General features: G+C 46.1%; 2 protein-coding genes across 10 annotated transcripts in view; one reads left to right on the forward strand and one right to left on the reverse strand.

Moving 5' to 3' along the window:
* The window catches only part of ATAD2B (ATPase family AAA domain containing 2B), a 173,942-nt gene extending 170,846 nt beyond the window's left edge, over positions 1-3,096 (reverse strand). For 5 of the 8 annotated variants that reach the window (XM_031654963.1, XM_031654962.1, XM_031654964.1 and 2 more), the window contains exon 1: positions 2,529-3,081. In XM_031654963.1, coding sequence (XP_031510823.1) covers positions 2,529-2,744 — 216 coding nt within the window. In that variant the 5' untranslated portion in view covers positions 2,745-3,081. Of the gene's footprint in view, positions 1-2,528 lie in introns of all 8 variants that reach the window. The other 3 variants (XM_031654968.1, XM_031654967.1, XM_031654965.1) reach the window with 1 other exon arrangement.
* Positions 3,097-3,249: 153 nt separating this feature from the next.
* Positions 3,250-14,617, forward strand: part of UBXN2A (UBX domain protein 2A) — a 67,859-nt gene continuing 56,491 nt past the window's right edge. The window contains exon 1 of one of the 2 annotated variants that reach the window (XM_017947322.3): positions 3,250-3,585. The gene's annotated coding sequence lies outside the window, so the exon portion shown is untranslated. The remainder of the gene's footprint in view (positions 3,586-14,617) is intronic. The other variant, XM_021924629.2, reaches the window with a different exon arrangement.

Raw genomic sequence — 14,617 nt, forward strand, 5'->3', positions numbered from 1 at the left:
ATCCTGTGCATACACCACTTGGGAAGAAGACAAAACTATAAGAAAAGCTCATAGTGCTATGACTTTTTAAAGCAAATAAAATGTCTCTGGACACAGTGAATGAAATAATCTAAAAACAGAGGGAAAAGAGGGGGAAATAGGCATCAAGTGTAGTTAGTTAAAAACATGGCACAAAAGCAGAAAAAAGAGAAACTCCTCAATTACAAACAGGAATATTATGTTACAAACAAGACTACATTTCTTTTTACAAAAATAAGGGTCTGCTAAAGCAACAACATGGGCAACCCCATTTTGCATCAAATAAGACTTTACAGACACTGGCAAATGTCTATTATAGATCCCACAGACATAGAGGGTGCCTTTAAGTACTTCACAAAGGGTGAACCAGGAGTGCTCAATTCCTACAACACTAGAGAAGAGCTAACCATAAATATACAACCTGCTTCATAAATATGTAGTCCATAATCTTAATAAATTCAGAATTATAATTTATCCTCTTCTAAAGGTCCAATCGCTATGTAAGAGTAGTAAGTCTCTAAAAAACCTTTCAGAGAAAGCAATTAGATCACTCCATCATCTCCTAGAGCCATAACATAAATCTTCTTAAGACTGAAAAACAAATATTTCAAAGTAAATCTTTAGTAGCCTGTTATTTATGGTGCTTTAAAACATTTTAAAAGGATCTTTGAAACAAAGTTTCATTAGTACCCTTCTACAAAGAGCTCTCATATCTTTCATTCTTTTAGCAATTTAAAAGCTACCAAACGTTCATTTCCTCATTAGATTATTGATTCCTAGCCTTTTAACATCTCTATAACAGCTGCTTGACAAATTACCTCACCTTATTCCTCAGGGGGTAAGGACAGCATGATAGCCATGAATTCAAAAATGGGACCACAAACTGATGAGTGAAGATGAGCTAATTGCTGCAGATGAGTTAGACACTGCTCTAATAGACTAGGCACTCACATAGCATGATACAATTAAATGCTTACACCCTAAATATTTTCTTTGTCCTTAAATGTAGAGAAAAGATATTTTCTTAAATTGAGTTTTATTTTAAAATATGTGATAGCCTCAGTAGGTCAAGAAGCTGGAACATGTTTGGAATAGTTTCTACCGAAAGCCTCGTCTTCAAAGTACTTATTCTCAATAGTTTGCACAACTTTCAGATTTAACCTTATTTCAACCTAAGAGATTCTTAAGCCCCCAAAATAGTCTATTACATAGGACAGTTATAATGCCCAAAATTTTATCAAATAAAAGCTAAGACGATTTTCAAAGATATAATAAAAATATTTCAGAGTAGTATCGTAAAATATTCCTGTTGTCTCTGCCTAGATCCGTTCTGTTAGTGTCAAAACAGTTTAAGACACAAAGAGAAAAAGCACACACAAACCGCGATCTTGTAGACCCCTAGAACATAAAATATTGCTTCCCCCCAGTAAGAACCACAAAATGGTGTGGAATTAAAGCAGCATTTTAAATGAACAGCATTTTCCAGCCAAATTACTTAGCAAGTCAGTCTCTTTTAGACAGAAGCAATACACTCTTCTCTGAATTCAGAAACAATTTCATAGTAAAATAAACGTGTCAATTCCTTTTTAAAGCAATAAATATCTGTGCTTAGCTTTATACTGTAGGTAATAAAATTTCAAGATCTTTCAATCATTTTTTTAATTCAATCACCAGGGTCTTCAAATGTCATTTTTGCAACTGCATGACAACACTGGTGTTCATTCAACTTTTGTAATGTAGTCCCATAACGAAAATGTAGACACCCAAGAAACCACACAGTTTTGGCACGATAGTGCTGACTATCCGAAACATTCCACTTGTTTCTTTCGACGTGCTCCTTCTGTGACCTGAAAGCTCTGGTTCCTACTAGCACCTTGGTGAGCTAGCTGGCTGGTTCCCCAGCTATAATATCATGTTTGATCTCTCCTGCCTGGAGAGGCGATAGCGTTGATTTTGTTTTTAAAGTTGGTGTCAGAGCAGCTACAAACTTTTTTCAGCATCCCTGCCTGGCTGCCAACTGGAGCTCTCTGTTCACTTCCTCACCAACTTGAACCACCCCCAAACTGAGAGTAAGCTGGAGTTAGACAGCGGCAGGAACTGACACACTTTCAAGAAGGGTTTGACACCGCAGAAAACTTTCACTTCTCCAACCCTTCCACCCAGGGGTTCTGGCCCTTCGCTCTTGCTTCCTCGCTAGAATTCCCCTCTGGGGCAGGACAAGGACAAGGACAGCAGATCGTTCGAATGACCCCGAAAGGGACCCCCAAAGCCCTCTCCCCTGGACTCATGGGCTGTTCTTTACACAAAAGAGCCGGGCCAGCTTGAAAAGCAAAGGGGACAGCGTCGTGGCCCTTCTCCTGGGTGCCACCCTCCACCGCGCCCGCAGACCCTGTCTCCAGCCGCCCGAGCAGTCTCCACTGGAGGCTTCCTGCCCCCAACCCGGCCAGACAAAGCCTCGGCAGCCGGGCCGGCACTTCCGAGCCTCCGGACTCGGGACGCCGCGCTCTTACCCTGGCCTCATCCAGAGTGACGCCGGCGCCACCGCTTCCCCCGGCCTTGGCGGCGGGGCAGCTGGCGGCGCGGGTCTTGGAGGAGCGGGTCCGAGAGGAGATGAAATGGCTGCTGCCTCCGGTCGCCCCAGGCTCTGCTCCGGCCCCAGGCCCAGGCCCGGGACCAGGAGACTTGGACCCGAGAAGGCGGAGAGAGCTCTTCCGGGTGTTCACCATGGTCCAGCCAGGGGGACGGAGTCCACGCCGCGCCCGGGAGAGCCGAGCAAGGCCGGCCCGCCGGCCGGTCAGTCAGGGCCAGCGGAGCCGAGCCGGGCAGTGAGAGACGAGCCGGTCCGGAGCGTGCAGAGCGCAGACGAGCACAAGAGAGAGCCGGGCAGAGGAAGGGAAGTCGGCGTGAGCAAGCGGCGAGCGGGAAGCGGGGGCGGTGCTGCAGGCGGCAGCACAGACACTCCGCCGGCTTCGCCCTCCTCAGCGGGAGCTGAGCGGAGCCGCCATTTCTACCCCTTTCTCTCCCGTTCTCGCTCTCGAGCTCCGTGCGTCAGGGCTCCAGCGCCGCAGGGCCAACGAGACCGCTTCCGGCCGCAGCCGCGGCGGGGCGCTGCGAGGCCAGCCAGCCCTTCCCGGCAGCTCTCTCCTCTCCCCGCGGCCTCCAGCTGCCCCGCCCCCGGCGCGGCGTCAGCGCTCGGCGGCCGGGGAGCGACGCTCTGGGCTGTCAGCTCGATGGTTTCCAGTTCTCCGCTACCGCAAGGCTGGGGAGACCAGAAAAGCCAGACTGATCAGGACGAGTTCGGGCGTGGACTTGGGCCAGAAGCTCTCGCGCCCAGCCAGGCCTGAATGGCCCCAGACCCCACCGTCTCCCCCGTGGCCTGGATGGAGCAGGGGACGGCCGGCGAAGGCGCGGGGTGGAAGGGGAGCGGCGACGAAGTCGCGAGGAGCTGACTGGGAATCCCCGAGCTACCCGAGGCAAGACACTGAACTTGAGTCGCACTTTTCATGCCTGTAAGAATGAGAATGACAGCTGTGATAAAAAATTGATCTGGGCGGTATCTGGAACGTGGTAAGCTTAAGACGAAAAGGGTAGGGGGCGGGAAACACCACGCTAGAACCCTGCGTCTTTAAACAAAGCGAGGCAGGGTCGTTTTCTATCCCCTTAGCCAGATCTAAGGCGGAGTCAAAGAATGAGTTCCCTCTAAGAGCCGCCTCTATCACCGCCCCCTGCCCCCGGCCCGCTGAAGAATTAGAATTCAAAAAGCTGAGCCCAAAGATATAACATTTGCAATTTAACTTTCAAAGAAAAAAAAAATTAAGCCACACAATTCATATGAAAAGCTCTGCTGCAGGCCGGGTGCGGCGGCTCACGCCTGTAATCCCAGCACTTTGGGAGGCCGGGGTGGGTGGATCACCTGAGGTCAGGAGTTCGAGGCCAACCTGACCAACATGGTGAAACCCTGTCTCTACTAAAAATACAAAAAAATAGACGGGTGTTGTGGCGGGCACCAGTAATCCCAGCTGCTCGAGAAGCTGAGGCATGAGAATCACTTGAACCCAGAAGACAGAGGTTGCAGTGAGCCGAAATGACACCACTGCGCTCCAGCCTGAACGAAAGAGCCAGACCCTGTCTCAAAAAAAAAGAAAGAAAGAAAGAAAAGGAAGAAACGGAAGGAAAGAAAAAGGAAGAAAGGAAGGAGAGAAAAAACTTTGCTGTAAAGTAGGAATTAGGTTCATTTCAAAAATTCACAATACAGGTCGGGAGCGGTGGCTGACGCCTGTAATCCCAGCACTTTGGGAGGCCGAGGCAGGTGGATCACTTGAGGTCAGGAGTTCGAGACCAACCTGACCAACATGGTGAAACCCCATGTACTAAAAATACAAAAAATTAGCCAGGTGTGGTGCCACATGCCTGTAATCCCAACTACTTAGGAGGCTGAGGCAGGAGAATCGCTTGAACCCCGGAGGCAGAGGTTGCAGTGAGCCGAGATCGTGCCACTGCACTCCAGCCTGGGTGACAGAATGAGACTCCGTCTCAAAAAAAAAAAAAATTCACAGTACATTAGACATAGCCTACTGGTTATTGGGCAGAAGTTTATTAAACTCTTTATTAAACTAAGAAAAATTGAAGACTCAAGAAACGTCCTGAAAATGACCAAATGTCATCAAACTTAGAGCATTCTGGCCATCTAAGCTCCCAGTCATTCCAAAAAACTGTACGACACTGGGAATGAGAATGTTTTTTTCTGTTTGGGAACCAGTATGGATTCCAGAATAGATAAATCCTTCTGACACAATTTGCATGCCACATCCTCTCCTGGATACTTCACCTGCCACTTAGAGCTGGCGTCTTAATGGGTGTGGATTCCTCATAATGGAACCATACCTGGATTTTCCTGGGTCAGGTAGCCATCACATCCATGAGCAGAATAAACAAGTATCAATTCCTGTGGAAAGAGACTGGTTTCAGCCAGGCACTGTAACTCGCACCTGTATTCTCAGCACTTAGAGGCCAAGGTGGGAGGATGGCTTGAGACCAGCCTGGGCAACATAGTGAGATCCTCTCTCTACCAAAAAGAGAGAGAGAGACAGGGTCTCGCTCTGTCACCCAGGCTTGAGTGCAGTGGCACAACCTCAGCTCATTACAGCCTCGACCTCCCAGGCTCAAGCGATCCCCCTGCCTCAGCCTCCCCAGTCACTGAGACTACTGGGTCTGGTGCCTGTGGTCCCAGCCACTCCTGAGGCTGAGGCGCCATCAATCACTTGAGCCCAGGATGACCAGGCGACAATGAGCCAAGTTCATGCCACTGTACTTTAGCCTGGGTGACAGAGTAACACCCTGTCTCAGAAAAGATTTTTTAAAAAGGGTAGGGTGCAGTGGCTAATGCCTGTAATCTCAGCACTTTGGGAGGCCAAGGCTGGCGGATCACTTGAGGTCAGGAGTTCGAGACCAGCCTGACCAACATGGTGAAACCCCATTTCTACTAAAATTACAAAAAATTAACTGGGCATGGTGGCAGATGCCTGTAATGTCAGCTATTCGGGAGGCTGAGGCAGAATAATCGCTTGAACCCAGGAGGTGGAGGTTGCAGTGAGCTGAGATTGCACCACTGCACTCCAGTCTGGGCAACAGTGCAAAACTCCATCTCAAAAAAAAAAAAAAACAGGCTAGTGTCCTGCAGAGGTGTGTGGTATGCAAATTATATACAAAGGATTTGTGTGCTTTCCTCCTTTGTTTTTGTTTGTTTGTTTTTGTAGTCCTAAATTGGGAAGGCCAAGTTACCATAACCTATACCATTTACTATCAACAAATGTTAACCTTATTTATTTATTTGAGATGGAGTCTTGCTCTGTCGCTCAGGCTGGAGTGCAGTGGTTCGATCTGGGCTCACTGCAACCTCCGCCTCCTGGGTTCAAGCGATTCTCCTGCCTCAGCCTCCCAAGTAGCTGGGGCTACAGGCGTGTGCCACCACGCCCGGCTAATTTTTTGTAGTTTTTAGTAGAGATGGGGTTTCACTGTGTTTGCCAGGATGGTCTTATCTCCTGACCTCGTGATCTGGCTGCCTCCGCCTCCCAAAGTGCTGGGATTACAGGCGTGAGCCACTGCGCCTGGAAGTAACAAAAGTTAATTTTAAATCCAACTAAGCTTGAGCCTAGGAGTTTGAGACCAGCCTGGGCAACATAGTGAGACCCTGTCTCTAGAAAATATGTAAGTAAATAAATAAATCCAACTGGTATTAGGTACTCTGCTAGGCCAGGAAATACACAGATTTTTAAAAATCAAGAACATTTAAACATTCTCAAAGAGGCGGGCGCAGTGGCTCACGCCTGTAATCCCAGCACTTTGGGAGGCTGAGGCGGGCGGATCATGAGATCGGGAGTTCAAGACCAAGATCAGGAGTCAAGAGCTTGCTGTGAGCTAAGATAGCCTCACTGCACTCCAGCCTGGACAACAGAGCGAGACTCCGTCTCAAAAAAAAAAAAAAAAAAAAATCCTCAAAGAACACACAGACATAGAGGGAATGAATAAGATAGGGAAGAAACCGGTAAACTGCAATACAATGTGATAAGAATGAGGCAGAGGCCATTAATTCCAGCAGGGATTTTAGGGAAAACCTCTGAGAGATAATGAACCCTGAGATATGTGTTGAACCCCAAAATTGTAGACAAAAGAAGGAAAGACTTGAAAAACATATGGCCAAGCAAGGTGACTCAGGCCTATAAATCCTAGCACTTTGGGAGGCTGAGGTGGGAGGATGGCTTGAGCTCAGGCGTTCAAGACCAGCCTGGGCAACATAGTGAGACCCCATCTCTATAAATTAAAATAAAATTTAAAAAGAAAGAAAAAGGGCTGGTTGCAGTGGCTCATGCCTGTAATCCCAGAATTTAGGGAGGCTGAGGTAGGAGAATCTCCTGAGCTCAGGATTTCAAGACTAGGCTGGGCAACATAGTGAGACCCCATCTCTATAAATTAAAATAAATTTTTTTTAAAAAGGAGGCCAGGCGCAGTGGCTCACGCCTGTAATTCCAGCACTTTGGGAGGTTGAGGCAGGTGGATCATGAGATCAGGAGTTCAAGACCAACCTGGCCAAGATGGTGAACCCTGTCTACTAAAAATACAAAAAAAATTAGCTGGGTTTGGTGGTGGGCACCTGTAATCTCAGCTACTCTGGAGACTAAGGCAAGGAATTGCCTCAGATTGCAATGAGCCAAGATCACACCACTGCACTCCAGCCTGGGCGACAGAGTGAGACTGCATCTCAAAAAAAAGGGGGGCTGGGCGCAGTGGCTCTTGCCTGTAACCCCAGCACTTTGGGAGGCCAAGGCAGGCAGATCACTTGATGCCAGGAGTTCAAGGTCAGCCTGGCCAACATGGCGAAACCCCATCTCTACTAAAAATACAAAAATGAGCTGGGCATGGTGATGCATAACCTATAATGTAATCCCAGATACTCAGGAGGCTAAGGCATGAGAATCACTTGAACCCGAAAGGTGGAGGCTGCAGTAAGCCAAGACCTCACCACTGCACTCCAACCTAGGCAACAGAGTGAGACCCTGTCTCAGAAAGAAAATTAAGAAAAGAAAAGAGATATGGAAGAGTTGCCTGTTTTCTACAGTACATACTAGAGGAAATAACTAAAACGCTGGTTAAATATTTTTTGAACTTTAAAAAAAAACCCTGCAGTACATGCAAGAGGTGGCAAGATACTAAGAAATGCTCAGATCAAAAGCTAAGTCACAGCAGGAACCCAGGACAAGTAAGCAAGGCTCTGAAGACAGCTTTCATTTCCAATGCATTTGCTCAACCCCAGAGAATTTGACCTATTTTCTCTGCTTTAAGAAATGCAAGGCCGGGCACAGTGGCTCACGCCTGTAATCCCAGCACTTTGGGAGGCTGAGGTGGGTGGATCATGAGGTCAGGATTTCGAGACCAGCCTGACCAACATAGTGAAACCCCGTCTCTACTACAAATACAAAAATTAGCCGGGCATTATGGCAGGCGACTGTAATCCCAGCTACTCAGGAGGCTGAGGCAGGAGAATCACTTGAACCCGGGAGGCAGAGGTTGCAGTGAGCCGAGATCACGCCATTGCACTCCAGCCTGGATGACAGAGCGAGACTCCGCCTCAAAAAAAAAAAGCAGGCCAGGTGTGGTAGCTCATGCCTGTAATCCCAGAACTTTAGGAGGCTGAGGCAGGCGGATCAAGAGGTCAGGAGTTCGAGACCAGCCTGCCAACATGGTGAAACCCCATCTCTACTAAAAATACAAAAATTAGCGAGGCGTGGTGGCGGGCACCTGTAGTCCCAGCTACACAGGAGGCTGAGGCAGGAGAACTGATTGAACCCTGGAGGTGGAGGTTGCAGTGAGCTGAGAATATGCCACTGCACTCTAGCCTGGGTGACAGAGCAAGACTCCACCTCGGGGGTGGGGGGGAAGAAATACAAAAGACAGTAGTAAGGCCTAAAATCTGCTAAATATATGGAATCTAATGCAATCATCCTACCAAATCCTGCTATAATAAGGATATAGCTAAGTATGAGTAAATTAGAAATAAACCCACCAACCTTCCCATCACTCATCTCCAGGAGGACTGCCCACCTTTCCCAACACTGACACTAAGAGTGGGGAGTGAGGGGGCAGGGTGTGGGGGTGGGGGTCCCTTGAAAATTAATAACGACACACTGATCAACAGGTTTACAGCCCGAATTCACCAAGGCTAGGTATGAAGATCCTCACAACAATAATTCAGGTTAAATAGATTTGAGTCAACAGTGATCCTAAGCATAAAGCAGAAGCAAACATAAATCATCTCAGACAGAATATACCTTCAACAGAGGCACAAAAATAAAGTCCCATGAATATGATTCACAGTAAAAACAGAAAATCACAAAAGAATCATCATGACAGCCAGCAAAAAAAACAGACAACAGAATGAGACCCACAGATTTATATTCAGATAAGTAATATAAATAAAGAGGATGGAAGGAATTATATCTAGTACTACTGAGCACTAGATATAATTATTATTAATATGCAATAACATGTATTAATACACAATAACTTACTGTATATTTCAAAATAAAAGAGTGGGTTTGGAATATTACTAATACAAAGAACCAAGACTTAAGGTGATGGATATCCTAATTACCTTGATTTGATCATTACACATTGTATGTTTGTATAAAAATATCACATGTGCTCCCTAAATACAAACAGCTAGGCTGGACACACTGGCTCACACCTGTAATCCCAGCACTTGGGAGGCTGAAGTAAGAAGATCACTTGAGCCCAGGAGTTCAAGACCAGCCTGGGCAACATAGTAAGACCCTGGCTCTACAAAAACTTAAAAAAAAACAATTAGCCAGGCATGGTGGTGCATGTCTGTATTCCCAGCTACTCAGGAGGCTGAGGTAGGAGGATCATGAGCCTGAGAGGTAGAGGCTGCAGTGAGCCATGATAGTGCCACTGCACTCCAGCCTGAGAGACAGAGGGAAACCCTGACTGGAAAAAAAAAAAAAAAAAACCTGTTATGTAACCATAATAATTTAAAATTAAATAAAGGAGAAATGGCTGGGCGTGGTGGCTCACGCCTGTAATCCCAGCACTTTGGGAGGCCAAGGCAGGTGGATCACAAGGTCAGGAGATAGAGACTATCCTGGCTAACAGTGAAACCCCGTCTCTACTACAAATACAAAAAAATTAGCTGGGCATGGTGGCACATGCCTGTAGTCCCAGCTACTCAGGAGGCTGAGGCAGGAGAATTGCTTGAACTCAGGAGGTGGAGGTTGCAGGGAACCAAGATCCCATCACTGCCCTCCAGCCTGAGTGACAGAGCGAGACTCCATCTCAAAAAAATAAAATTAAATTAAAAAATAAAGGAGAGATTAAAAAGAACTAATGAGCAAAAAGTGACAAAACAAATTTTAAAAGAATGAAATAGATCTTATAAAAAGAAAAAGAAGGCCGAGCGTGGGGGCTCACGCCTGTAATCCCAGCACTTTGGGAGGCTGAGGCAGGCGGATCACCTGAGGTCAGGAGTTCAAGACCAGCCTGACCAACATGTAGAAACCCCGTCTCTACTAAAAACACAAAATTAGCTGGGCCTAGTGGTGCATGCCTATAATCCCAGCTACTCGGAAGGCTGAGGCAGAAGAATCACTTAAACCCAGGAGGCAGAGGTTGCGGTGAGCTGAGATCGTGCCATTGCACTCCAGCCTGGGCAACAAGAGTAAAACTCCGTCTCAAATAAATAAATAAATAAATAATAAAAACAATAAAGTATTCTTAAACATGACACCAAAGCAAGAGCCATAAATTAGTTGGGCATGATGTAAGTACCTGTAGTCCCAGCCACTCAGGAGGCTGAAGCAGGAGGATCATTTGGGCCCAGGAGTCTGAGGCTGTAGTGAGCCTTGGTCACTCCACTGCACTCCAGCCTTGGCAGCAGGGCAAGACCCTGTCTCAAAAGAGAAAAAAAAAAAAAAAAAAAGCTGTACTTCCAATGGAGCTAAAGTGAGACACTGCAAGTCTATAGGGAGGCCATCAGTGAAGAGATGGTCCTGATTTGGGAGGTGTAGGATGCAATCCATGGGACTGCATCTTTAAGATCCATGAAACATTTGAGAAACACTTGAAATCAAGAGGCAAAATCAGAACTGTTGACATTAGGCCAGGAGTGGTGGCTCATGCCTGTAATCCCAGCGCTTAGGGAGGCCGAGAGGGGCAGATCACCTGAGGTCAGGAGATTGAGACCAGCCTAGCTAACATGGTGAAACCCTGGCTCTACTAAAAATACAAAAATTAGCTGGGTGTGGTGGTGCGCGCCTGTAATCCCAGCTACTCAGAAGGCTGAGGCAAGAGAATCGCTTGAATGGGGGAGGTGGAGGTTGCAGTGAGCCAAGATCACACCACTGGACTCCAGCCTAGGCAACAGAACAAGACTCTGTGTTTAAAAAAAAAAAAAAAAAATTGTTTACATTAGAATTGTGCACTGTTCAGTGTGATTACTAGCACATGTAGTTATTTAAATTTCAAAAATTAAAAATTCATTTCCAGCCAGGCACAGTGGCTCATACCTGTAATCCCAGCACTTTGGGAGGCCGAGGCGAGCAGATCACAAGGTCAGGAGACCGACACCATCCTAGCTAACACGGTAACACCCCATCTCTACTAAAAATACAAAAAATTAGCCGGGCATGGTGGCGGGCGCCTGTAGTCCCAGCTACTCGGGAGGCTGAGGCAGGAGAATGGCGTGAACCTGGGAGGCGGAGCTTGCAGTGAGCCGAGATCGCACCACTGCACTCCAGCCTGGGCGATGGAGTAAGACTCCGTCTCAAAAAAAAAAAAAAAAAAAAAGCAAATGTTGCTAGTAGCCAATGTGTTGGATGATGCAGAAAGAGTTCCATCATCACAGAAAGTTCTACTGGACAGTGCTGACCTAGATATTCATCTCAAGGGAAGGAAATGCTCAAAGATGCTCACTTGGTTTCTGTCCTGAACTGGATGGTTGGCAGGGCTACCAATTGGTAAAGAGGATGCAGGATGAGGAGCAGATTGCTGAGTACCACCCATCATCCTTCTATGTCAATTCAAAAAGCATTCACTGAACTCTATTATGTACCTGTGAAATAGCTACTGTGAAAAGTACTTTGGAAAGTATCTAATAAACAAATTACTCAGTCTGTACCCTTAAGGAGCTTACAGTCCTGTTTGAGTGTTTGCACTTCTAACTAAAAAGTCAATAGAGAAAGAAATTAGAAAAAGAGCAAACTAAACCCAAGCCAACAGAAGGAAATAAAGAATAGAGTGGAGATAAATAGAGAATAGAAAAACAAGGCTGGGTGTGGTAGCTCATGCCTGTAATCCCAGCACTTTGGGAGCCCAAGGTGGGCAGATCACCTAAGGTCAGGAGTTCAAGACCAGCCTGGCCAACATGGTGAAACCCTGTCTCTGCTAAAAATACAAAAATTAGCTGGGTGTGGCAGTGCATACCTGTAATACCAGCTACTTGGGAGGCTGAGGCAGGAGAACCGCTTGAACCTGGGAGGCAGAGGTTGCAGTGAGCTGAGATGGTGCCACTGCACTCCAGCCCAGCCCGAGCAACAAAGCAAAACTCTGTCTCAAAACAACAACAACAACAACAAAAACCAAAATGGAGCAAACACCTAAATGTCAGAGCTAAAGCTATAAAATGCTTAGAAAAAAACAGAGAACTCTTCATGACATTGGATTTGGCAATAATTTCTTGGATATGACACCAAAAGTATAGGCAAAACAAGAATAAATTAATTTGACAGAAATTTTAAACTTTTGTGTATCAAAGGATACTGACCCCAGAGTGAAAAGACAATTCACAGGATCAGAGGAAAGATTCGCAAATCACATATCTGATAAGGGATTACTATCCATAATATATATTTTTTAAAACCCAAAAACTCCTGTAACTCAACAACAACAAAAAAAAACTATTTGAAAATTTGCAAGGAGTTAAATAGGCATTTCTCCAAAGAAAATATACAAATAGCCAATAGGCACATGAAAAGATACTCAACATCACTAGTCAGCAGGGAAATGCAAATCAAAACCACAGTGAGATACACTTCATACTCATTAGGGCGGGGTGGTTATAAGCACACATACACATACACACGCACACACACAATAACAAGTGTTGGGAGGATGTAGAGAAATTGGAACACTGGTACATTGCTGGTAGGAATGTAAGATGGTGCTGCCATTTGGAAAACAATATGACTGTTCCTTGAAAAGTTAAACACAGAAATACCGTATTCTACTTCTAGGTATATACTCAAAAAAAAATTGAAAGGGCCAGGCGCGGTGGCTCACACCTGTAATCCCAGCACTTTGGGAAGCGAAGGTGAGTGGATCGCCAGAGGTCAGGAGTTCAAGACCAGCCTGGTCAACATGGCAAAACCCCATCTCTACTCAAAATACAAAAATTAGCTGAGCATGGTCGGGGGCACCTTTAATCCCAGCTACTCAGAAAAGCTGAGGTGAAAGAATCACTTGAACCCAGGAGGGGGAGGTTGCAGTGAGCCAAGATTTCACCACTGCACTCCAGCCTGGGCAACAGAGGGAGGCTGTCTCAAAAATTAAATAAATAAATAAATATTCTTACCACAATAAAACAAAAATTTTTAAAAATTGAAAGTAAGGAGTCAGATACTTGTATACTAAAGTCCATACCAGCATTATTCAAGATAGCAGAAAGGCGGAAGCAACCCAAATGGCCATCAACATACGAGTGGATAAGCAAAATGTCATATGTACATACAATGGAATCTTATTCAACCATAAATGGGAATGATAATACTGACATATGCTATAACATGGATGAACTTGAAAATAATTATGCTAAGTGAAATAAGCCAGACACAAAAGAACAAATATTGTAGGAGTCCATGTATATGAGGTATCTAAAATGGGCAAATTCATAGAGACAGAAAGTAGAATAGGCTGTGCGTGGTAGCTGAGACCTGTAATCATAGGACTTTGGGAGGCCAAGGTGGGAGGATTGCTTTGAGTCCAGGAGTCTGAGACTGAGACTGGCCTGGGCAACCTGGTGAAAATCCCATCTCAAAAAAAAAAAATTAAGAAAAAGAAAGTAGAATAGAGGTTACCATGGGCTGCAGGGATGGAGGGAGGCTCTGTCTCAAAGAAAAAAAAAAGAAAAAGAAAAAGAAAAACATATAGCTAACATCATACTCAATGGTGAAAGACTGAAAGCTTTTTCTCTAAAATTAGAAACAAGACAAAGAAACCCACTCATCATTTTTTGAGACGGAGTCTTGCTCTGTCATCCAGACTAGAGTGCAGTGGCGTGATGTCGGCTCACTGCAACCTCCGCTGCCCGGGTTCAAGCAATTCTCCTGCCTCAGCCTCCTGAGTAGATGGGATTACAGGTGCCTGCCACCATGCCTGGCTAATTTTTGTATTTTTAGTAGAGACGGGGTTTCACCATGTTGGCCAGGCTGGTCTCAAACTCCTGGCCTCAAGTGATTCACCTGCCTAAGCCTCCCAAAGGCCTGGGATTAAAGGCGTGAGCCACCTTGCCTGGCCTCATCATTTCTTTTTTTTTTTTTTTTGAGACGGAGTCTCGCTCTGTCGCCCAGGTTGGAGTGCAGTGGCCGGATCTCAGCTCACTGCAAGCTCTGCCTCCCGGGTTCACGCCATTGTCCTGCCTCAGCCTCGCGTGTAGCTGGGACTACAGGCACCCGCCACCTCGCCTGGCTAGTTTTTTGTATTTTTTAGTAGAGACGGGGTTTCACCGTGTTAGCCAGGATGGTCTCGATCTCCTGACCTCGTGATCCGCCCGTCTCGGCCTCCCAAAGTGCTGTGATTACAGGCTTGAGCCACCGCGCCCGGCCCATCATTTCTTTAAAAAAAAAAAAAAAATTAAGTCTAGTAACGGAGTCTCACTATGCTGCCCCAGGTTGGTCTCAAATTCCTGGGCTCAAGTAATTCTCCTGACTCAGCCTCCCAAAGTGCTGAGATTACAGGTGTAAGCCACCACACCCAGCCTCTTCATTTCTATTCAACATTGTACTGGAAGTTCTAGGTAGATCAGTTAGATAACAAA

Source organism: Papio anubis, chromosome 14, assembly GCF_008728515.1.
Source record: "Papio anubis isolate 15944 chromosome 14, Panubis1.0, whole genome shotgun sequence".
Classification (NCBI taxonomy): domain Eukaryota; kingdom Metazoa; phylum Chordata; class Mammalia; order Primates; family Cercopithecidae; genus Papio; species Papio anubis.